Below are 22,292 nucleotides of genomic sequence, written 5' to 3'. Positions count from 1 at the left end.
GAGCCAAGATTGCACCACTATGTTCTAACCTGGGCAACAGAATGAGCCCCTGTCTCCAGAAAAAGAAAGAAAGAAAGAAAGAAAGAAAGCAGCTTTCTTCCTGCACCAAGGCTTTGTGCTAAGGTTTGCGCTGATGCTTGAACCTTGAGAAAGAGCTGTGTGGAACCAAGCAAACCACCTGGGCTGTGGAACTTGATGGGATCTGGGTTCAAGCCCTACAGCCCAGTGAGATAGCACTTGTCAGACCACCATCCCTCTGAGCCTGCCTCCAGTTGCATGGAGGAGTTAATGAGCCACCAGACGCCCAGTGCATGGCTCAGTGCACCAGGGTACCCTTCCTTCCCTTTCCCCATTCTAAGACTCACTGCTCAGGAAAGAAAAGCCCCCATATCATGCCTGGGTCATCTTCAACTCATGGAAAGGCAAGAAGATAAAGTTGAATCCACTGCCACAGATAGAGAGGCCCAACAGACTTGCTTGTCCTCGTCCTTCAAGGCTTTGATTGGTGCCCCTCCTCCAGGAAGCCTGCCCTGACTCAGCTATGCTAATTTATCTTTTTTCAACTCCTTCTCCCAATATGGTCCAGAGGCTGCTCCCCAGACATCTTGCATATGGCAGGTTTGGGGATGCTTGAGGCTGTCCACAGGCCCAGGACAAAGCCTTAAACCAATGATGATGATAATGGTGACAGCTAACATAACTGAATGTTCACCACAAATCAGTATTAGTTACATGCTTTGCACACACAATCTCATTCAATCCCCCCAACTGCCCTTTGAAATAAGGCCAAACTGGGTTACATCCTGGCTCTGCCACTCACTGGCTGTGTGACCTTGGGAAAGTTGTTTAACCTCTCTGTGCCTCTGTTTTCTCATCTATAAGATGATGATGATGACAGTACCCACTTTAGAATTGTGTGAGAATTAGTTAACATATGGAAAGTGCTTAGGACCAGCACTGCTGGGGAGTGGCATTAAGTGTCATTGCTGGTATTATTATCATCCCCAGGCGACAGGTGAGGAAACAGAGACTCAGAGAAGTTAAAGGAGTTTCCCACAGTCGGAGAGCTGGGAAGTTGCAGAGCCAGGACTGAGCCACCACACCTACTGCCCTTTCTCTTGTTGGCCCACAGGCTGAGCACCCAGGATTGTTACATCATAGCACCTCCAAGCCAGGAGGGACCTCAGAGCTAACTCAGTCTAGCTCCCTTTCCCAGAAAGGAGTCCTTTCTCCAGCACCCCTGTAAGAAGGTTGTCCGGCCTCTGCTGGCCTCTCAGAGGGGAGGGGCTGCTTCTGCACCCTTGTGTGTGTCCCCAGAGCCTGTGCTCATCCTTCAAGGCTTTGACTGGTACACACACTAGACTCAAAAGAAATACTTGAAGAATGTGTGAATGAACGAACTAGGAGCTCTCCACTCCCACCCCTGGGGGGTTCGGCCATCAGGGCCCAATAATCCCTCATTTGAAGGTATCAGAGCTTCCATCCCCCACCCTGTGACTGTCCCACCCACGGCCTTCTCTGCAAACCTCCAGTGTGGCTCAGGTGACTCCAGGAAGCTATGGCCTTTGTCTCTTATCACCCCAATCCATCCTCTATCCTCTAAGGAAGCTCTGCTGAGGAGGAGACAGCCCCAGGCTTCCTGGGGCAGGTCAAACCGGAGACACATCTGCCCAACAGGCACGAGGTAGCAGCGGCAGGTGCGTCACCCCATGGCACGCAGCCCAGTCACCCCATGGCAGGAGACAGTGGTGCCAAGTGGCAGCTACCCCTCCTTCCTCATTACCCCTGTGGCATAGCCTCCGTGGCTTCCCCTTCCTTCAAGAACCACTGAATTCCCTTCCTCCTCCTCACTGCCCATCCACCCACCCAATACCAGGATTTATTTCCTGGTCTGGCTCTGCTCCAGACTTGGTTCCCTCCCATGACCAGCTCCACACCCCTCTCATCCAATGCCCTGGAACAACCCCATCGCTGCTCCCAAGTTCACCCCGATTTTTCGAGTCTTAGTCTCGGAGACTCGTTCTTAATGGGTGGGCTATTTTGCTCCCCACCCCAGGGCACATTTGGCAATGTCTGGGGACATTTTTGGTTGTCACAACTCGGGAGTGTGCTGCTGGTATCTAGCAAGGAGGCCCGGAATGCTGCTCTCCATCCTACAGTGCACAGGGTGGCCCCCATGACAAAGAGGTACCATGACAGTAGTGCTGAGGTTGAGAAACCTGGCCCGAGGAGAGGGCTGGGAGACTTGGGAGGCGGGAGCTGTCCCACAGTTCTGCACCCTCCTCTCCCAATATCCCGATTACCTCAAAGCCAGGTACCTGGAGACTCCCCAAAAGCCTAAGAAGCCAGCTCCCTGGTGGTCCCCAGAGCCCAGCTCCTAAAACCCTACCTTAACCCTCTTTTCTTCCTAAGAGAGAGAAGACAGGGCCTTACTTCCCTCCACCACGGACCTTAAATGCATGACCTGGCACACAGTAGGGGCATAATGCATGGCCATTGAGTGTCTGGAGGAAATCAGGTTGGAAATCTCTATTTTCCAAGTATCAGAGCAGCTAAAACCATAAGACTCTTGAGTAAGACCACAAGCTTGTTTAAACCTTGGCTTTGCCACTTAGTAACTGCGTGACTTGAGCAAATGGCTTGCCCTCTCTGCCTCGGTTTTCTCATTTGTCTGATGAGATGATGCTAATAATAAACTTAGTTCACAGGGTTGTTGTAAGGGTTAAATTCAAGATTAAAGTTCGAAAGTTAACTCAAGAGGCTTGTGAAGCTCTTAGAACAGTGCCCGACACATGGTAAGTGCTATGTATTAACCCCTATTTTTAAAAAATGATTCACGCTCTGTTTCTAGGCTCATAGGCTCAGGATGGGGCTGAGGATATCTGCCTGTTCCTATTCTTGCGTGCCCCAGACAGATCCTCACCCTAACCTGCAGGATCCCTTGGACACAGAAAAGTGCCATCTCTTCGTAGTACCAGCCCCCTCCAAGCCCCTGGTCTGGAGCTCAGCCACTGAAGCCTCTTCTACCCCGCTCAGCCTCCCAAACTTCAAATTCCCTGACTGAGGTCTTCAGGAAACTCAGCTGACCAAGAGGAGGACCCAGGCTTCCCTGATTGGCTGCTGTTCCGAGGCCAAGGCTGGGGAGTGGGCCCTGAAGAAGCCCTGCCTGGCCTGCAGGGAGGAAGGTCCAAGGGAGGAAGGTTCAAGGGCGTAAGCACCAAGGGCCTGCAAACCACTAGACTTCTGACTCTTACCCATAAATGTCCACGACGGTCTCCACGCCAGCCACACACACCGCGCTGGTGGGATGCTCCAGGGACACACGCACGATTCTCTGCAGCGACATGCTGGTCTCGGACTTAGTTGTGGCCGCCAACCCCAACACTGCCCCCGAGGCCCCTTAGGATGAGGTTTAAAAGCCCCTGGCCCCACCCCTCCAGCCCAGGGTGCCGATTCATTGGCTCCAGTCATGAAAGCCCAGCCCCTTCCCAAAACTGAGAGCTCAGGATAGGCTGGAAGGGACCCAGTATTTGTATATGAACCTGTTGTCCCGACCCGGGCACCCAGGAAGTTAATTTCTTGGGAAGCAAGTCCTCACAGGTACCTGGCTAGGCACCAGGAACTGTTGGGGGCAGGTGCTGTTGAAGGGGTGCAGAGATATATGATACCGGTCTCGGACGCTTCTTTCCCCCTCACCTCCATTTTCTGCATTTTCAGAGACAAGATAATTTAATGGGGAGCTTTCTTACTCTGCTGGGGAGCTGGTGAAAATGCGGATTCCCAGGTCTGTTGTCCACTCTGATCCAGCAGGTTAGGGGTGCAGCCTGGCCTCTGGATTTTTTTTTTTTTTTTTTTTTTTTTTTTTTTTTTTTTTTTTTTTTTTTTTTTTTTTGAGACGGAGTTTCACTCTTGTTGCCCAGGCTGGAGTGCAATGGTGCGATCTCAGCTCACCGCAACCTTCGCCTCCTGGCTTCAAGTGATTCTCCTGCCTCAGCTTCCTGAGTAGCTGGGATTACAGACGTGTGCCACCACTCTCAGCTAATTTTGTATTTTTAGTAGAGATGGGGTTTTTCCATGTTGGTCAGGCTGGTTTCGAACTCCAGACCTCAGGTGGTCCACCTGCCTCGGCCTCCCAAAGTGCTGGGATTACAGGGCATGAGCCACCGCACCCGGCCCTCTCCTCTGGAGTTTTTAATAAGCTCCCCAACGCATTTTGATGTCCTTTGAGAAACACCAGCTTTTTTTTTTGGCATGGATTTTAGAGGCAGGCCTGGGTTTCAGCCCTGCCTCAGCCACTTCCTGGATGGGTGACCTTGGGCAAGTTTCTTAATTGTTCGCGCCTCACTTCTCTCATCTGAAAAATGGTTGCTGTGAGGCCTCATGGGCAGCGTTGGTAGAGCTCTGGAATGGAGCCTGGCGTTACTGTATTACTGTTGTTGTCATTAGATCTCAAAAACCTCTGAAAGGGGTAAATGATGAGGGCGAGAACTCTCTCCAGCCAGGGGGAGCTTGACATGTCAGAGTAGGAAGGCTCAGTCGTCAGGCGGGAAAACTGAAGTCAGAGGGGGCATTTGGGCTCCTGGAAGAGCAGGAGCAAGGGCTCTGGGGAGAGAAGTCTTGGGTTCAGATGCAGACTCCACTGTGTACCCACAATAGGGCCTTGGGTGCCAGTGTCCCCCCCTCTTGGAGACTCGGTTTCCTCATCTGTAGAAAATGCAGCTAATCACTGGCGCTGGCGGAGATAATAGTGAAGACGCACCCTGCCTGGGGGAGGTTCAGGAGGTACTGAATACAGGTTTCCTCCCTTCTCCCTGGCAGTGCTGACAGCCTGAGGCAGGATGGGCTCCAGGACCCGCTCCCCAGCACCTCCAGCTGGGACATCTGCACCAGTTCGAGGACCTCAGCAGGACCCTAAGATTGTCATTTCCATATCTCAGTTTCTGGAAAGGATGTTCTTTTCAAGGAGAGCTGCTGGGCTGCTAAGAGGCAGCTTCACTGTTTTCAGCTGTGGAACGGCTTGATGGCTGTGTCAGCCCTGGGTGAGAGTTAGCACTCAGGAGGAAGCCTTAGTCTCCCGAGCCTGCTTGTGAGCACAGATGGGGAATAGATGCAGAAAGTAGGGGCTTTCCCTGGGGTGCTGGCCCACTACCTGCCTCCTTCTCAGAGAACTGTATGTGCCTTTGGAAGGAGACTCATGCCTTCACTTCTCCCCCGTTAATACCAACTTTTAGAAACAGGTTTGTGGTTAACTCAGACTAAAGTGTCAATGACTAACAGGCAGCAACTTTTTGCCCTCTTAGTCCACAACAAAAGCTAAAATAAAGCGAGTATCAAAGGGTATAATTTGAGGCAGCAGTACATGTGTAGGATGAGAGGGTGACATTTTTAGGCATCCAAAATCAGACCACTGAAGCCGGGTAACTTAGAAGCTTCGGAGGCAAAAATGGAAGGGAATTGGGCCAGGCACAGTAGCTCACACCTGTAATCCCAGCACTTTGGGAGGCCAAGATGGGAGGATAGCTTGAGCCCAGGAGTTTGAGACCAGCCTGGGTAACACAGCAAAACCCCAGCTCTGTAAAAAATAAATTAGCACTTTGCTGGGCATGGTGGCCTGTGCCTGTATTCCCAGCTACTCAGGAGGCTGAGGTGGGAGGATCACTTGAGCACAAGAATTCAAGGCTGTAATGAGCTGTGATCGCACCACTGCACTCCAGCCTGGGTGACAGAGCAAGACTCAACCTCAAACAAAACAAAACTAAACAAAAACCAGAAAGGGAACTGTAGTGGCCTGTGGCCCTGGGAACTAGCCCTGCTGGGGAGCTCTCACCTCTATTAATAGGACCCAGGCTGCCTCCCCGACCTGTCCTCCCTGAGAGATGGAGGAGATGCTGAAGGAAGAGAGGAGAGAGGAAGAGGCAGGACCCATCCCTCCCCCGATCTGATCTCCATCTCAGCAGGGCCATCAGCCCCAGAGCAAGAGGCATGTGCCAGTCATCCTGCTGAATCAGCCTGCCTGGCACTGGCCATGGCACTGTGAGGCTCTCCCAGCTGAGCAGGGTCTGCCTGTGGCAGCAGAAGTTGAGCCAAGCAGCTGCATAGTGGGTGGAACTGGAAGCAGGCTTCTCCGCTTTCCTCCCCTCCTCCCCAACCCAACAAACAGGCTGGGGAGACAGCCCTGTAAGAAATGCATGTCGACATTTTTATTGATCAGAAAGGAGATGACTGGTTACCCAGAACATTCTCAGAGCCAACACCAGGGCCCCTCGATGGCCCAGCAGCAACTCCAGAGCTTCTCATACCCAGGGTGGCCCTGACCCCCAGCCCTATCTCTGCAATGCCCACTCCCCTCCTACCCACAGCTCTTTCTTGGGGGAATCCCAACCCCAGCTCACACCCCCGGCCCGTTCAGAGCCTCCTTCTCCTTCTTGACTCAGTGCAGCCTGGGGTATGATCCTGAGCAGAGGGTGCTCAGGTTAAAGCAGGAGCTTGCAAATGCGGTTCTGTAGAACTTTCCAGAAGGGGATTTTCAGGTTCCTGCTCATCCACTTAACCATAGCACTGCTTAACCATAGCAGTTCCAGGCTAGCTTTTGTTGCTTAAAAGAGTGACAGTAGTTGGCTCAGTGTGAGGTCTCCCCAGGGGCCACCAGAAACCTAGATGGGCAGAGGCTCTAGGGCTGACTGCCCTGCAATGACCACACTGGCGGTGGGGGAAGAGGGTAGGCTGGCTTTCTGCTGCCCGTGCCCTGCAGCCCAGCTGAACCAGACTGCCTGTGCCTGTCTCAGTGACCGCACTCAGGCCTATGAACCTCCCGTGGCAGCTGTCTTCCCTACTGTGGGAGGGAACACGGGCCTCCCACAGCGGTTTATTCAGGGGTGAAACCCATGCTATGTGCAGGGTCCCTGGGTTGCCGAGAGAGACCGGGCAAGCCTTCCCCTCCCACTGCCTGCAGAATGAAGGGGAATAATTAAAGACTATTAAAGGAAATTAAACTCCACCTTCAGAGAGAACCTAATTTCCTCCCAACACACACACCCTCTTCTAACATCTGGGCCCCCACCCCTGCTACATCTGGAAGCGCCAGCTCCCTTCAAATCCAGAGTTCAAAATCCCAGCCCAGGAGCCATGGACACCTCTAGGCCCCCAAATCCATCATCACACACTCTGCCATCCTGACCTCGTCCCCTCCTGCCCCATCTTCCTTCGTGTGTCCTCAGGCCTCACATTGGCCTCTCAGCATTTCTGAGGAGGGAGAAGTCGGCTCTGGTAATTAAAGTCTTTCCAGAAAGGTAACAATCACTCTTCTGAGGTTGGAGGCAGTTATTAAAATTTTGTTGTCTTTTTTTTTCTATTGAAATCGGCCCTTGGACACTGGGTTTTCTGTCCTTGTTTGTCCACACACAGCTGAAGGGTGCTGGATGGGGGTGGAGGTAAGTGTCACAGCCTTGGACCCCCTTTGGGAGAAGAAATCTGGATGGGGCAGAGGATGTTTCTGATCTCCTTTCCTAGCTTTCCAAGAGCAGAGGCAGCCTGGTGCCTGGCACACCAGACCCCGGGTCCTCCGGGCCCCATTCCTGGTGCAGACACAAAGGTATTGTCCTTGTTCCCCACGGAGGCGTCAGAATGAAGGGGGAGCAATTCAAAGTGGGGCCCATCTCCCTAGGCCACCCACAGCCATTCTCGAACATGCTAACATTGTTGGTCCGGAGCCTCTGGGGGCTGTGGGTGGGGAAGAGGCGAGGCAAGAATGATGTGCATTCTTCTCGGGTTGGGTAGGCCAGTCCAGAGGCGAGGGTGGGTGGTATCCATCCCCGTGTCATGGTGCCCACGGGGGCCAGGATGTTTGCAAAGTGCCAAGGCTCCCCCAAGAGAATGGAGGCCAGGTGGTTGTTCCTTGCCCTCACCCTGGCGGGGTTCCCCAGCAAGAGGGCAGAGAGGATGGCGGGTGGGGGCAGGCTCAGGGCACCATGTTCCACCATTTGAAGGGAAAGGGTTTCCTGCGCACATTGGTGCCACAGTGGATCTCGCCCTGCAGCTCGTGGTAGGACAAGTAGTCATCAATGAAGATGCAGTGCAGGCCCAGAGGTTCCAGCAGGGACTGCACCTTCTCCTCCAGGCAGCAGCGGCCATTGATGATGGGCCCGTAGGGCTTGGGGATGCCCAGGTACTTGTCTAAGACCACCATGTTAACCTGCAAGAGAGAAAAGGCAAGAGGGAGGCTGTCTGGCTGCAAGCACTGTGCTTCTGGCACCCCTTCCTTGCCAGAATAAGACAGGCCCTGGGGAATGGGTTGGCCTTCGCTAGAGCCCACAAAGGGCTCTAGGACTGGGGTTTGCTCAAGAGTTAGGGTCTATGAAAGCAGAGGAGAAACAGATTCAGGGTTGGAAATAAGGTTGAACAACAGCCAGGGCTACCAGCAATTTTGTACATTAAAAAAAAAAAAAGAACCACTTCTCCAACACTTTCTTCCATCTATGAGAAAACTGTCATATTATATAGCAACTTTGTTAGAACAAGAGATTTTCGTGTCATCTGCCAGAAACTTGTACAACAAATATACACATCTAGAAGGTCTGTGGTGTGAATGTCTTCCAAAGTGTGGTGTGCTTTTGCAGTGTACAGCTTGCTTAACTGTCTTTGGCAGCCCTGATCATTGTTAGCATTTATTGAGCATTTTCTATGTGCCAGATATATCATCACTAAATCTCACAGCCTGCCTCTGAAGCTGTGGCTCAGACAGGTTAAGTCACATAATCATACAGCCAGAGAATGATGAGACTGACATTTGGACTTGGATCTGACCGATGCCAAAACCCATGCTCTTTGTATCTGGCCACCTGCGGGACTGAGGAGTTGGGGGAAGAGGCTGAAAGCCTTTGGGGAGACTTGAGTTTAACTCTGGGGGCACCCCTCCTTCCCTTGGTTGTGGACCTGGCTTGGGGCCCTAATCCTAGGGATGGGAATTCTCCCCCATGCAGTGGTATGGGGGTTTCTTAGAGGAAATATCTGCCCAGGTTGATGGCAAGAGGTCAAAAAGGGCAACCCTTGGTGTTCAAAGGGGACTCCGGACCTTCTCTCTAGAGGGCAGCTCTGGGCTGTCTTGGGTTCTTGGTGAGCCTGTCCTGGACTCTGCCCTCAAATTCTCCATGCTCTGCCCCCAACCCTCAAGTCCGCCCCACCCTCATCCATGTCAGGGACCAACATAAAGCTGGAAGGTCCCGTGAGGTCAGTCCCCTGGCCTTGACCCTGAACTACCTCTTTGCCTACTAATGGGCCAGAACATGCTGGGGTGGGAGTGGGGTTGGGGCATGTAGGGGGCAAAAGGCAGAAAGAGGAGAAAAGAGCCAGGACCAGGACCAGGGCCAGGGTCAGAGCCAGCCGGGCATCTGCTTCCTCTTAAATGAGGAGTCATGGGATTGGTGGCTGGTCCCAACTCCGCCACTCGCTCACTGTGTGACCTCAGACACATGACCCACGCTCCTTCTAAGCCTCAGTTTCCCCATCTGACAAACCAAGGGTTTAACTGGGTGTTCCCTATGGGACTCTCCAGTGAAGACAAGCTGGGCTTCTTCAGCAGAGCCTGGAATGAAGCTAGGGAATTCCCACAGGATGGCCCACAGGCAGGGGGCTTCCAGCAGACAGAGGCCAGGCCACAGTCACACACGCTCCAGCCTAGGCCCTCCCCGCACCTTCAGCCAGAACCAGAGCTTAGTAGTCCCTTAGAGCTCTGCTGTCCACCACAGTAGCCACTGCCACATGCAGTTGTTTAAATTAAAATTAAACTTACATAAAGTTACAATTTCCGTTCTTCATCGACACTAGCCACATTTCAGGTGGTAGCTGAGTGGCTACTGGACTGTATTGTGCAGATATGGAACATTGTCATCAGCACAGAATGTTCTAACAGACAATACTGCCTGACTTCAAGCAGTGGTTCTCAATCAGGGATGATTTTGTCCACTAAGGCATTTTCGGTTGTCACAACTAGGAGAGTGCTATTGGCATCTAGTGGGTACCAGGGAGGCCACTAAACATCCTGCGAGGCACAGTACAGCATCTACAACAAAGGCTTATCCAGCCTAAAACAGCAATAGAGCTACAGAGTCGAGAAATCCTGCTTGGGGGTCTCTGCCAGGACCTACAGGCTGGAATCTTCCCAGGGGGAGTCAGGAAAGCACACGGGTCCTCCCCACCTCCCACAACCTGCATCCTGATTCCAACATTCACTTTCAACCCTCGGCTTGTCCCAAGAGAGGGATTCAAGCTAAAGACCGCAGTGTAAAGAAAGAGGGTCTATCCCCATCCTGGGGGACCATCCCTCCCAGCTGCCAACACCCCAACATCCTTTCCCAAGAGGTTAATGGGCACTTGGGCCAGGTCCACCCGGATAGCATCGCTCAGGCGAGATCACATCTCTCCCAGGTGAAATCACATCTGCCCATCTCCTTGTCAGCTGCCCGGTTAATGAGAGTCAGTGAGGTGACCGCCCGCCCCCGCCTGCCTGCCTGCGTGACACAGGACCCCCACTGGGGAGCAGCAAGTGAGGGACTGTGGTGGGAACACAGCAGGCAGTTGAGACCCAGAGAGAGAAGCCTGAGACACTTGGAACCAAACCACGTTTTCTTTTTCCGTCTGGGTGAGAAAAAAAAAAAGTGCTTTGTGGCGGGGCATCCTATGCCCTGTAGGATGTTTAGTGAAATCCCTGGCTTCTACCCACCAGATGCCAGGGGCACGCACCTCCCTGTGGCAACAAAAAATCCCCTGGGGGCAAAATTGCCCTGGTTGAGAGTCACTGATGGGAATGTTCTCTATATTCACAAAAACAGACCCTGGAGAGGTCCGCAGGGCCCTCCAGCCTCTGCACCAGCCTGCCCTGGGCCAGGGAGTGCTTCTTCTGGGAGCCCCGCAGACCCCCCAGCAGGACCTTGCCCAAGGGCTCTCACCATGTCTGGGAAGAAGGCTTCTGCATAGAAGTTTTTCAGGAAGAAGAGCTGAGGAATGTCCACAATGTCACTCTCTGCCAGGCCCAGCTCCCGCTTCAGTACATTACGGTTCCAGTCAATGCATTTCTGGGGAAGGAGGCAGCTGGGTAGCCCGGGACCAGGAAGAACATAATACTAGCCAAGCACCTACTGTGTGCCAGGCCCGTGTGGAGCCCTCTGGGCCCGTTAGCTCTTTGAAGCCTCACAACAGCTTTGTGCCATAGAAACCATTGCTGTCTGGGGGAAACTGAGGCTCAAGCAACCTGCTCAAGTGCACACGGCTAGGAAGTGCCAGAGCTGGGGTCTGAACCCACACAGTTTCTGGATGCAAATATTCTTGTCAGTACAACACACTGTCTCAGCCCCAGCCACAGCGTGGCTGGTGCTGCTGTCTCTTCTCAGCAGCTTAGGAGAAAGTGCTGGGCACCACCGGGGAGGGGTAAGGGGCCTCCTCCCGTTCACTGAGCACCGACTCTGCACTAGCCCCTTCACCTTGCACAGGGCAGGCACTTTTTATCTTGGGTTGAGCCCTGCCCCTTCCTGACACCTTGCTTTACCTGTTCTCACAGAATCCCCCTGACTCTTACCCGCCCCACCTCTGGGCCCCGCAAGGTCCTCTTTCCCCGCCATGTCTCTCGTCTCGCATTTCACCAGACTTCTTGGATGAGAGGCTCAGGTTTGCCTCTGTGGAAATAGGTCATTGCCCCAGAGTGGGGCCAGGTCTCCCTCATTAGGCTGGGAGCTCCCTGAGGGCATGGCTCTGTCTCTTCCATCAGACTGTGGGTTCCTGAAGGCAGAGGCTCTATCCTACCCACAGGCCCCAGCAGCCCCCAGGACCGTCAGAGCTCCAGCGCCGAATCCCTGACAACGTCCCCCCCGCCCCCCGCCCGTCCCTGCCAGCAGTTCCTGGGGCTGCTTCTCCCTGGAAGGGAAAGGATCCCTTAGAGCAGCTGGTGGTCCTGCCCCTCACCTGTGCATGAAGATTGTCTCTCTGGAGGTGTCTGTCTGCCAGCATCTCATTAATGCTTATTTTTGCCTGGTGTTTTAACCCTGCAAGAAGAGAAAGACAATGCATAGCTCAGGGAGCACTGCCTGGAGGCCCTCTTCGGCCTGGGGCTACGTAATCCAGGCCAGGATTTCTCTCCTACCTCAGTGCCAGGGTCAGAAGCCAGGATAGAGAAAGTCCAGACTGAGAACCCTGATGGGACCAGGCCCTGGCTGCAAGGAAAACCTGGTGATGGATGAGGAACCTCTCAGGAAGTGACTCAGGACTCGGAGCCTAATAATTATGGCACAGGTACCATTATTGAATGTCTGCCATGCTCTGGACATCCCACTTAATGTATTATTAATATTTAAAGCAACTATAAGAGGGATTAATTATCACCTACAACTCAGAGAAGAGGAAACTGAGGCACTGAGAGGTTCAGAACACACCCCTGATACCAGAGCCAGCAAATGCCAAGACCAGGATTTAAACCCAGGACTATCCTTGTGGACAGCGGCACCACATCCATTCCAATGCTCTATCCGCCAGATGAGAACACTGAGGCTGTGACAAGGAGGGGAGGTGGGCCAAGCAAGCCCTTGGAGGGTCTGTTAGCTCCTCCAGGAAGCTCTGCAGAGGGGCCCTGACCAAGCCTGGTTTCTCCTCCTTCCTCTCTCGAGCCCCCAGCCCTGCTGCTCCCTGGCTGCACAGCCCTGGCCAAGCCAGTTCTCCTCTCTGAGCCTCAGTTTCCACTTCTGTGAACAGGGATAAGGAAGAGGGAGGAGAGATCACACGGGAGCGAGAACAAGAACGTGCCTGGCATTGACTGGCACCGGGGCACTCATGGTTTCCTGTGCCTTTCCTCTGCTGGGGTGTGGCCCAGGAACTTCCTCACCCATCAGAGGACCTGGGGGCCCAAGACACGGAGAGTGGGTGTTGGGTTCTGAGCCCAGCTGAGAGCCCTGCAGGTGCAGGGACTGTAACCAAGGATGGTGAGGAAAGGGCAGGGCTCCCTGGGGTGGCCGGGTCATTGGCACTCACCATCAAACTGGGCCGCCTCGCCATAGCCCTCTTCTTTCTTCTCTTGGAAGAGTTTGAGGCAAGCGCTAGGGCTAGCCAGGAGCAGCCGGAAGCCCTGGCACAGAGGGAGGGAGAATGGCTCAGTGGACAGGGTCCCCCTAGACACAGGAGACCCCAGACTCAGGAGGGGCCTGACAGTGCTTGGGACTCCCCTCTCCCGCTCAGTCTGCACCCCAGCCACAAAGCAGTGTCTGCAGCTCTCCCGGTCCTCCAAGCAGGTTCCCACCTCCAGAACTTTGTCTGTGCCGTTCTCCCTCCCTGGAAGCCCTTTGCATTTTGCCCACCACGGCATTCTGACTTCTTCCTTCAAGGCCCAATTCAGGGCTGGGCGTGGTGGCTCACGCCTGTCATCCCAGCACTTTGGGAGGCCAAGGTGGGCGGATCACCTGCAGTCAGGAGTTTGAGACCAGCCTGGCCAACAGGGTGAAACCCCATCTCTACTAAAGAGACAAAAACTTAGCTGGACATGGTGGCATAATCCCAGCTACTTGGGAGGCTGAGGCAAGAGAATCACTTGAACCCAGCAGGTGGAGTTGTCGTGAGCCGAGATCGCGCTATTTCTCTCCAGCCTGGGCGACAGAGCAAGACTCTGTCTCAAAAACAAACAAACAAACAAAAACAAAATACCCAATTCAAATGTCTCCTCCCTCACTGTCAGAGCTGTCCCTAGCAGAGCTGTAACCACTGGTCACTGGTAAGCCTCTTCTCCCAGGCTGCTGGCTCCCTGGCCATGCCTTCCCCAGCCACCTCTGCAAGGCTTACTGTAGAGGCCCAGAACCAGGATTTGAATCATATCCTGACACCTGCAGGCTGGGTGAGCTTGGATGGGTTAATGGCCCTTCTGAGCCTCAATTTCCTCACTTGTAAAATGGGGCAATAATAATTGCACCCACCTGATGGGCTTGTTGGAGGATTAAATGAATTAAAACATGTGAGTATTTGGCACATAGTAGGTGCTCAGTAAATATTACCAATTATTATCAATATCATTCCTGACCATTGGCTAAGGGATTTGAGTTCAAGCACAAATACCCAGGAAGTGTGAGGATGAGCATGTCGGGGTGCCCTGACCCAGAGAATGCCCCAGTCCAGAGCTTACTCGGGGCACAGGGTTGAGCTGGTTCTAGATGGCTTTGCCCTAACTTATCCCATCAGGTCAGACAGGGGCAGAGGTGGCTCAAGCAGGGAGGGAGGGGACGCACCTTTTGGTCAGAGGTAGGCACAAAGGTCAGGAACTCGTCCACATGGCCCACAGAGAGCCAGTCCGAGTAGAGCTCCACGGGTGCCTGCACCTGCTGGGCCTTCAGGAAGTTCCGCACCACCCTGGCCATCTGCCGCCCGCCGGACCTGGCCAGGAGGGAGAGGGCGGGCAGTCAGTCACCTTGTGCCTGGGAGGCATCAGGTCTTGCCTCTGAGTCATCATCAGATCTGCCACCAGGGGGCGGGATTGCTCAAAGAACGCTTTAAATGTGGGGCGTAGAGGGTGGAGGGGCCAAGACAACAGAAAATGGACTGTGGATTTGTGTGGGCATGTGAGCACCTACTGTGTGCTGTCCTTAGGGTACTCTCACTAAGTGTCTTGTTTAATCCTCCTGATGACCCTATGATACACATACAAATACCAGCTCAAAGTTACATCTGAAGCATGTTCGGCCAAGCTGTCTGGCCTCACTCCCCACTGCGCACCTCTTTGGTCACTTGGCTCCAGGTCCACTGGCCTCCCTGCTGGTCTGCTGTCTCCAGCCTGCTCCTGCCTCAGGGCCTTTGGATGGCTGTTTCTACACCCTGGAATATTCTCCTAAGTAGCCACATCTTTAACTGCCTCTTCTTTCTTTCTTTCCTTCTTTTCTCTTTCTTCGTTTTTCTTTGCCTTCTCCCTCCTTCCTTCCTTTCATTCTTTCTTTCTCTTTCTTTCTTTCTTTCTTTCTTTCTTTCTTTCTTTCTTTCTTTCTTTCTTTCTTTCTTTCTTTCTTTTTTCTCTTCTTTCTTCTTTCTTTCTCTCCTTTTTTTTTTTTTTTTTTGAGACAGGGTCTCACTCACTCTGTCACCCATGCTGGAGTGCAGTGTTGTGATCATGGCTCACTGCAGCCTCAACTTCCTATGCTCAAGCGATCCTCCCACCTCAGCCTCCCAAGTAGCTTGGACTACAGGTATGTGCCACCACGCAGAGCTAATTTTTGTATTTTTTGTGGAGGTGGAGTTTCACCATGCCACCCAGGCTAGTCTTAAACCCCTGGATTCAAGCGAGCCCCCCACCTCAGCCTCCCACAGCACTGGGACTGCAAGTGAGGGCCACTGTGTCTGGCCTAACTGCCTCTTTTCCTTCAAGGCTTTATTTAAACATCAGACTCTCAGCGCAAACCTGAGACAAACATTTACTGACATGTGCCACACACATGCTTTACCCAGGCTACCTCATTTAATCCTTATGACAGCCCTGTGGGGTGGGGATCATTACTGTCCCCATTTTACAGATGAGGAAGCTGAGGCCCAGAAAATTAAAGTTATGTGCATTTCTTCATGCATTCATACTATATTCATACATATGATCGGAGGTACTTATTTGTTTTGTTCACTTATTGTCTGTTTCTCGCTGCCGGAATGTTTGGTTGTCTGTTTTGTCCACTGCTAAGGTCAGAAACCAAGGCAGGGTCACTGGACAGCAGCCTGAGGTGCTAAATTTGAGTCTGGGGCCCAGGTAGAAGGAGACCTGGGTTCTGATCGTACTGCTAACTTGCGGTGTGGTCCTAAGTACGTAGCCAACCCTTTTCAAACCTCAGGTCCCATCTGTCCACCAAAGGCCTGATTCCTGGTTTTCAATGCAACAGCCAATGGAATGGGGACACATCCACACTGGAGACCCCTCACTTTTCCATGTGGGGTCCTTGCTCTGTGCCTGGGAATTCCCAGAACAGACCCCTGCACCCTTGAGAGAAGGCTCCTGGCTTGGTTCGCTGGCTCGTGAGGCTTGTGGGAGCAGACAGGTAAGGATGCCCATTTGTTGCAGCATGATACAGAGACTGGGGCAGGAGCCTGGGACAGAGAAGGAAGCAAAGTCCTTGGAGAACACCAAGGAGCCCCTCCCCTTCCTGAGCCTGCATCCTCTGAGCTCGGCCCCTGAGCCCAGGTCCCAGGGATCCCGGAGGAGAGAACCGCCCTGTGAGGCATCTGAACAGAACGATTTCTCCCCGAACTCTGTCCCCAGCTGGACCTGCAGAGCCCCCTCCTGCCTGAGGTCCTACCAGTCCATCCCCGCTCATCTGCATGCCACCCATACCGAGTTCTTTCCACTTTTCCTTGGAGCTGTACCTTCTCTGGCTTCCAGGCTTCTGCCTGTACTCTTCCCTCTGCCTGCAACACTGGTCCACTCCACGCTACTTGCCTGCCTTCCTTCCTTCCTTCCTTCCTTCCTTCCTTCCTTCCTTCCTTCCTTCCTTCCTTCCTTCCCTTCCTGAGATGGAGTCTTACTCTGTTGCCCAGGCTGGAGTGCAGTGGCACGATCTCGGCTCAACGCAACCTCCATCTCCTGGGTTCAAGCAATTCTCCTGCTTCAGCCTCTCAAGTAGCTGGGACCATGGGTGTGCACCACCACACCCAGCTAATTTTAGTATTTTTAGTAGAGACGAGGTTTCATCATGTTGGCCACGCTGGTCTCGAACTCTTGGCCTCAGATGAACCACCCACCTCGGCCTCCCAAAGTGCATGAGCCACTGTGCCCAGCCTACTTTGCTTCTTTCCTTACCTGCCTGAAGTCTGCTTACCCTTTATGATTACGCGTCAATATCGTTGGCTGCCCCTAGGAAGCCTTCTGGGACACCGCACGTGGGATGATATGTGATGCCCTCTCTGATCCATTGTTTCACTGTCTCCCTCATTAGACTCTAAATCTCAAGGGCAAGCTCCTCAGCCATTTCTGTATCCCTGGCATTCAACCTTGGGCTTGGCCTATAGGAAGTCTCCATAAATATTTACTGAATTGGTAAATGAACGTATGAAAGAATGCACGTAACTTAACTTTTCCAAGCCTCAGCTTCCCTATCTGTAAAATGGGGATGATGATGGTCTCAGCCTCACAGGGTTGTTGTAGAAATTCAATGAGGTAGGCCGGGCGCGGTGGCTCAAGCCTGTAATCCCAGCACTTTGGGAGGCCGAGACGGGTGGATCACGAGGTCAGGAGATCGAGACCATCCTGGCCTACACGGTGAAACCCCGTCTCTATTAAAAAAAATACAAAAAACTAGCCGGGCGAGATGGCGGGCGCCTGTAGTCCCAGCTACTCGGGAGGCTGAGGCAGGAGAATGGCGTAAACCCGGGAGGCGGAGCTTGCAGTGAGCCGAGATCGCGCCACTGCACTTCAGCCTGGGCGACAGAGCGAGACTCCGTCTCAAAAAAAAAAAAAAAAAAGAAAAGAAAAAAAAAAGAAATTCAATGAGGTAGCCTCGGAGAAGCACTATGGGTGTGACACGTAGTGGGTAGTAGGTGGTCAATACATTTTGTCCAATTAGTTCCACCTGCTGTGAAGCAGCTCCACTACTGGGGCCAACTGAAAAATACCTAAGCATTCAAGAGGTGGATGACACGAATTCTTTATCCCCAGTAATGCTGATTCTATAGCTGGGACTGGGATTTTCATCAGGCCCATTTTAAAGATAAGGAAACTGAGGCATGGAGTATAAAATAATTTGCTCATTTAAAATGCATCTCTTTTGTTCACTGATGTATCCCCAGTACCTTTAACTGTGCCTGGCACACAATAAATATTTTTAAATGAATTAATTGAGTACCTATTGTGTGCCAGGCACTATGGTAAACACTGGTTTGGGGGACACATCCCAAATCATGTGGCCGGCAAGTGGCAGGGCCAGGACTCAAACCCAAGTCCATCTGATTCCAAAGCCTGTGCTCCTTCCTCACAGCTTCCTCCCTGAGTTAGAGAAAGACCGTCCTGAGGCCTCAAGGCCTGTCTGCCCCCAAGGGTGTGGGCAGAACAGCACACACAGTAGTGTCTGGGCATGAGTCACATGCCTCTCGCCTGGCCAGTCTCAGCCCTAGGCACCCTGCCTGGGCACCCAGTTACGTGCCTGGGTGGGTGCCAGGAAGCCTTACCTCATCCGATCCAGAGCTCTGAGACTGCCAGATTCACCAGGTGAGGCTGTGACCTTCTCAGCACTGCCTGACTCCTCTGGGATGGAGACCAGCTGGTCAGCCAGGGCTTGGGGGGCAAGTGGGGGCACCCCTGCCATGCAAAAACCCCACAAATAGGAAGGTGAACTCCAGGGCTTGCAGTGGGTGTCATCTCCAGGGAGGAAACAGAGGAACCCACCAGGACCCTGCATTGCACACCCCATTCTTTGATTACCTGCAGGGAGGGTGTGTACCCATTCAGCAGGACCTAACAGACATCGACACCTGTTTGAGCGTTAAAACCTAACTACCTTGTTTCCTGCTGCATCACATCTGTCCAGGGTGAGATCCACTGACTCACCTCTGTCATCAGGGTATCCTGGCCAGTCACTTGCTTACCTGCAGCCACCTGCTCTGGGAACTTCATGACCTCAGGGCCCTTTTAAGCCATGGTTAGGACAGAAGCTAGTCTGACTTCCTAATGGGAGAAGTCAATGAGTCTATTCCTCCGTCTCTGTGCCAGACTATATCTCACCTCCCCAGCTTCTCCAGTTTTTCATGAGAAGCCAGAAACCTGGCTTTTATGGGAGGCCCCTGATATCTCTTTAATGTTGATGACTCATTAAGCCCATAAAATGAGGTAGATCAAAAGATCACAGGCCACAAGCATGTGAGTTTTCTCCTAAGATTCTGTGATCTTTTGAGATCCTAGGCTGCCGAGTCTTTGATTCCAGGATTCCACACAGGAAGTTAAGACCACTTATCAGACTGGGGAATTGTGTTTGTGATGGAGGCACAGGGAGGGTGGATGCTGCGGTCAACCCCTTGTGCCACCCCACCTCCCACCCCAGCCCCTCACTTGGGGAAGCTGCTCCCGATGAGGATCCGGCCAAGAGGGTACTCCATGCTGCCCACCGTGACAGGCGGACTGACGTCCAGGTTGCCAAAGGAGTCAAGGCTGGAGGGACCAGAGAGTGGGATCTCCCGGGTCACATATCCAAAGTCAGGACCCTATGGAAGGACCAGCGAGACCCCCGCCCCAAGAAGGAGAGGTCAGTGAGGACAGGACGAGGCACTTCTTGGAGCAAAGGGAAGATGCTGGGCGCCTCCCACTCCATGGCTCCTGGTGCTTGAAAAACGATCTCTGTCCACTTTTTACAAATCCCCCCGGGCTCTGAGAACCATGCAGTTAAAGTCAAATCAATAACCAAAAGATAACTAGAAATTCCCCCAAATGTTTGGAAATTAAGCAATACACATCTAAGGTATCCATAGATCAAAGAAGAAATCAAAGAGGGAATTAGACAAGATTTTGAAGTGAAAGTTCATAAAAATCTGCTGTCTTTTGATAGCACATTAAAACTCATGGGATGTTGGTGAGGCAGCACTGCTAGGGAGTTGCCAGAGCTCTAGACATGTATATTTAAACCGAGCATGGTGAGGCATGCCTGAGTTCCTGGCTCCTCAGGAGGCTGAAGTGGGAGGATGGCTTGAGCCTAGGAGGTGGAGGCTGCAGTGAGCTAGGACTGCACCACTGCACTCCAGCCTGGGTGACACAGCAAGACCCTGTCTCATAAAACAAAGTAGGCCAGGCAAGGTGGCTCATGCCGGTAATCCTAGCACTTTGGGAGACCAAGGTGGGTGGATCACGAGGTCAGGAGTTCGAGATCAGCCTGGACAACATGGTGAAACCCCATCTCTACTAAAAATACAAAAAATTAACCTGGCATGGTGGTGGGGGAAGGGGGCGCCTGTAATCCCAGCTACTTGGGAAGCTGAGGCAGGAGAGTCGCTCGAACCCGGGAGGCAGAGGTTGCGGTGAGCTGAGATCGCGCCATTGCACTCCAGCCCAGGCAACAGTGCGAGACGCCGTTTCAAAATAAATAAATAAATAATAAAACACGTGTGTTTTTTAGGAAAAGGCTGAATCATCTTAGATTCCATTTGAAGCTAGAAAAAGAACAGCAAACTAAACACGAAGAAAGTGGAAAATGAAAGTGATAAAGAGGAGAGCAGAAATCAGTGAAAAAATCCCCTGGCCCCTATAGGCCAAGCCCGGGGCAGGTCAGGTGGGTCTCTCTCCAGCACACTGGCCCCGGCAGGTGCACTCACCTGCTGGCTTCATTGTCACCCGATCCCTCAGGCTGGGATGAATGTCCCTGCTCTGTGTGCCCACAGACTGCATCCCATCACAGCTCCTACCTGGACTGGGACTGTCCCAGCAGTGGGGGAGTGGGAGCCGGGAAACAGGCAGAGACCATGGGCTCACCTGGAGGGGTAGTGCACTTGAGGCTGAGTGCAGGGCTGTGGGGACAGCCCCTCTAGCTTTGCATCTTGGTGCCACTATTAACTTGCTACATGGCCTTGGGCAAGTTACTTAACCTCCCTGAGCCTTGGTTTCCTCATCCATAAAGAGGAAATAATGATAGCACTTATGTATAGGCGTGCCCCATGGAATTCATGAGGTAAGCCATGGAAAGCTAGGAGACAGTGCCTGGAACTCAATACGTAATGGTGGGTGCTGCTGTTGCCATCTTGTGCACAGGAGGTAGCACAGTGCCTGGCACATGGTAGGTGTTCAGAAAACATTTGACACCTAAAGAGAGGACCTAGCTGTGAAGAACAAGAGCCATGCAGGCTCACTAAGGGTACATTCCCTCCAAAAGGCAGCTTGGTCTCCCCAAAGCTGACCATGTTGCCAATTCCCTCTTGGTGACCAGTCAGTCCCATCTCCAGAAGAGCTCTGCTGACCTGCCCCTCTCAACACAGGAATAATCAGGCTGCTGCCTATTTGCATGTGATTTGCATATCATTTCCATCTCTTGCCCAAACTCCCCACTGGCTCCCCAGTTTGCTGCTGTCCCACCTCCTGTATACTTCTGCCCCCTTTTCCTGTTCTCCGAGCCTTATAGGACCAAGCCCAGAAGAGACTCCACCAGTGCCCCTCCAGGAGGACCCAGCCAGGGTTTCCGCACTCTGCCTGTCGCCACATACCAGGATCCTCTTATAGGGGAAATCCTTCAGGCCTCTGTTCCGGGGGGAGTCAAAGACCACGGGGAAGGATTTGTGAGGGGCCTCGATGTAGCCAAACTCCATCTCGTCCTGGGAGGGGAGAGATGAAAAAGCCATGGTGACCTTTTTCGGGTGGGTTACAGAACAGGATGGTCCCCACCGGGCCTGGGGCAGGGCAGGGCAGCAGATCTTCCCTAAGATCTGGTGAGGGGCAGAGGTAGAAGTGAGACCTCTCAGGACCTCAGCCAGGAGAGGACTCTCGTCTGGGACCAGAGCGTTTGGAGGGCAGCAGTGGAGGCTGGGGCTGATGCAGGCAGCGGAAAAGCCCTCGCCCCAGAAGCCTGGCCCAGGCTGCCGTGGCTTCTCTAGCGACACGGAGGTCCATCAGGCACCTGTGCGGCTTCCCTTTCCCCAAGCCAGGCTGCAGGCTTCCCAGGCTGCCCCCAGCTCTCTTCTGGAGCCGGCTTCGGCTCCCACCTGGATCCAGCGGTCATTTCGATTTTCAACTCGAGGGCAGATGATCAGCTTGCAGTTGGCTTTCAACGTCAGGTAAGACATGTCCTCCAAGAATTTCTCATTGGAGCCGTGAGTGTCCGTCACACTGTAAAAGGCAGGGAGAGGGGAGCATGCTAATGACCTCTGACTGTGGCTGAAGTGTGAGTGGCCTTGATTCAGTTTGTGTTGGGCCCTGTGCAGCCTCTGGGATACAGGGGTTCCAGTTCATGACTTTGAGAGGCTCATAGGCCCATGGGGAAGATGGATAAAGTCTCCAGATCATATCAGGTGACAGGAGCAAGGTGAGGCATAAGCGCAGGCTGTGGAGCCCAGAGGCAGGGCACCTAACCTAGCACAGGGAGTCAGGGAAGTCGCCACAGAGGTGACCTGGGGCTGAATCTCTTGGGTTAAAATAGCAGTGAGGGGCAGGTGGCCCCGTCTACTCCTGTTCCACACAACTGGCCTAAGCAAAGGGGTCAGGGTGGGGTTAGCAAGCAGGAGAAGAGTCTCTTTTTAATACCTACACACACCTAGACCCAGGGAAGCAGAGCAAACCTGTTTGGCCACACCTTTCCCAGCCTTTTAACTTATGTCCAGCTCAACTGTGGCTT

At 53.0% G+C, this 22,292-nt stretch overlaps 2 protein-coding genes across 2 annotated transcripts in view; both read right to left on the bottom strand.

The window, feature by feature from the left end:
• Positions 1–3,380, bottom strand: part of PADI3 (peptidyl arginine deiminase 3) — a 37,552-nt gene extending 34,172 nt beyond the window's left edge. Inside the window, exon 1 of the mRNA XM_017852025.1 lies at positions 3,255–3,380. Within this exon, the coding sequence (XP_017707514.1) occupies positions 3,255–3,346 (92 nt within the window). The 5' untranslated portion in view covers positions 3,347–3,380. The remainder of the gene's footprint in view (positions 1–3,254) is intronic.
• A 2,798-nt stretch (positions 3,381–6,178) lies between these two features.
• PADI1 (peptidyl arginine deiminase 1) overlaps positions 6,179–22,292 on the bottom strand; it is a 32,348-nt gene continuing 16,234 nt past the window's right edge. The window contains exons 9-16 of the mRNA XM_017852006.1: positions 21,664–21,787; positions 21,169–21,276; positions 19,034–19,185; positions 14,253–14,397; positions 13,012–13,105; positions 11,953–12,032; positions 10,944–11,069; positions 6,179–8,191 (exon numbers count right to left, since the gene is read on the bottom strand). Coding sequence (XP_017707495.1) covers positions 7,958–8,191; positions 10,944–11,069; positions 11,953–12,032; positions 13,012–13,105; positions 14,253–14,397; positions 19,034–19,185; positions 21,169–21,276; positions 21,664–21,787 — 1,063 coding nt within the window. The 3' untranslated portion in view covers positions 6,179–7,957. The remainder of the gene's footprint in view (positions 8,192–10,943; positions 11,070–11,952; positions 12,033–13,011; positions 13,106–14,252; positions 14,398–19,033; positions 19,186–21,168; positions 21,277–21,663; positions 21,788–22,292) is intronic.

The sequence above is a fragment of the Rhinopithecus bieti genome, unplaced genomic scaffold (assembly GCF_001698545.2).
Source record: "Rhinopithecus bieti isolate Rb0 unplaced genomic scaffold, ASM169854v2 scaffold_33652, whole genome shotgun sequence".
NCBI classification, from domain to species: Eukaryota; Metazoa; Chordata; class Mammalia; order Primates; family Cercopithecidae; genus Rhinopithecus; species Rhinopithecus bieti.
The sequence above is the reverse complement of the archived record's forward strand: the minus strand, read 5'-3'. Positions and strand labels throughout refer to the sequence as shown.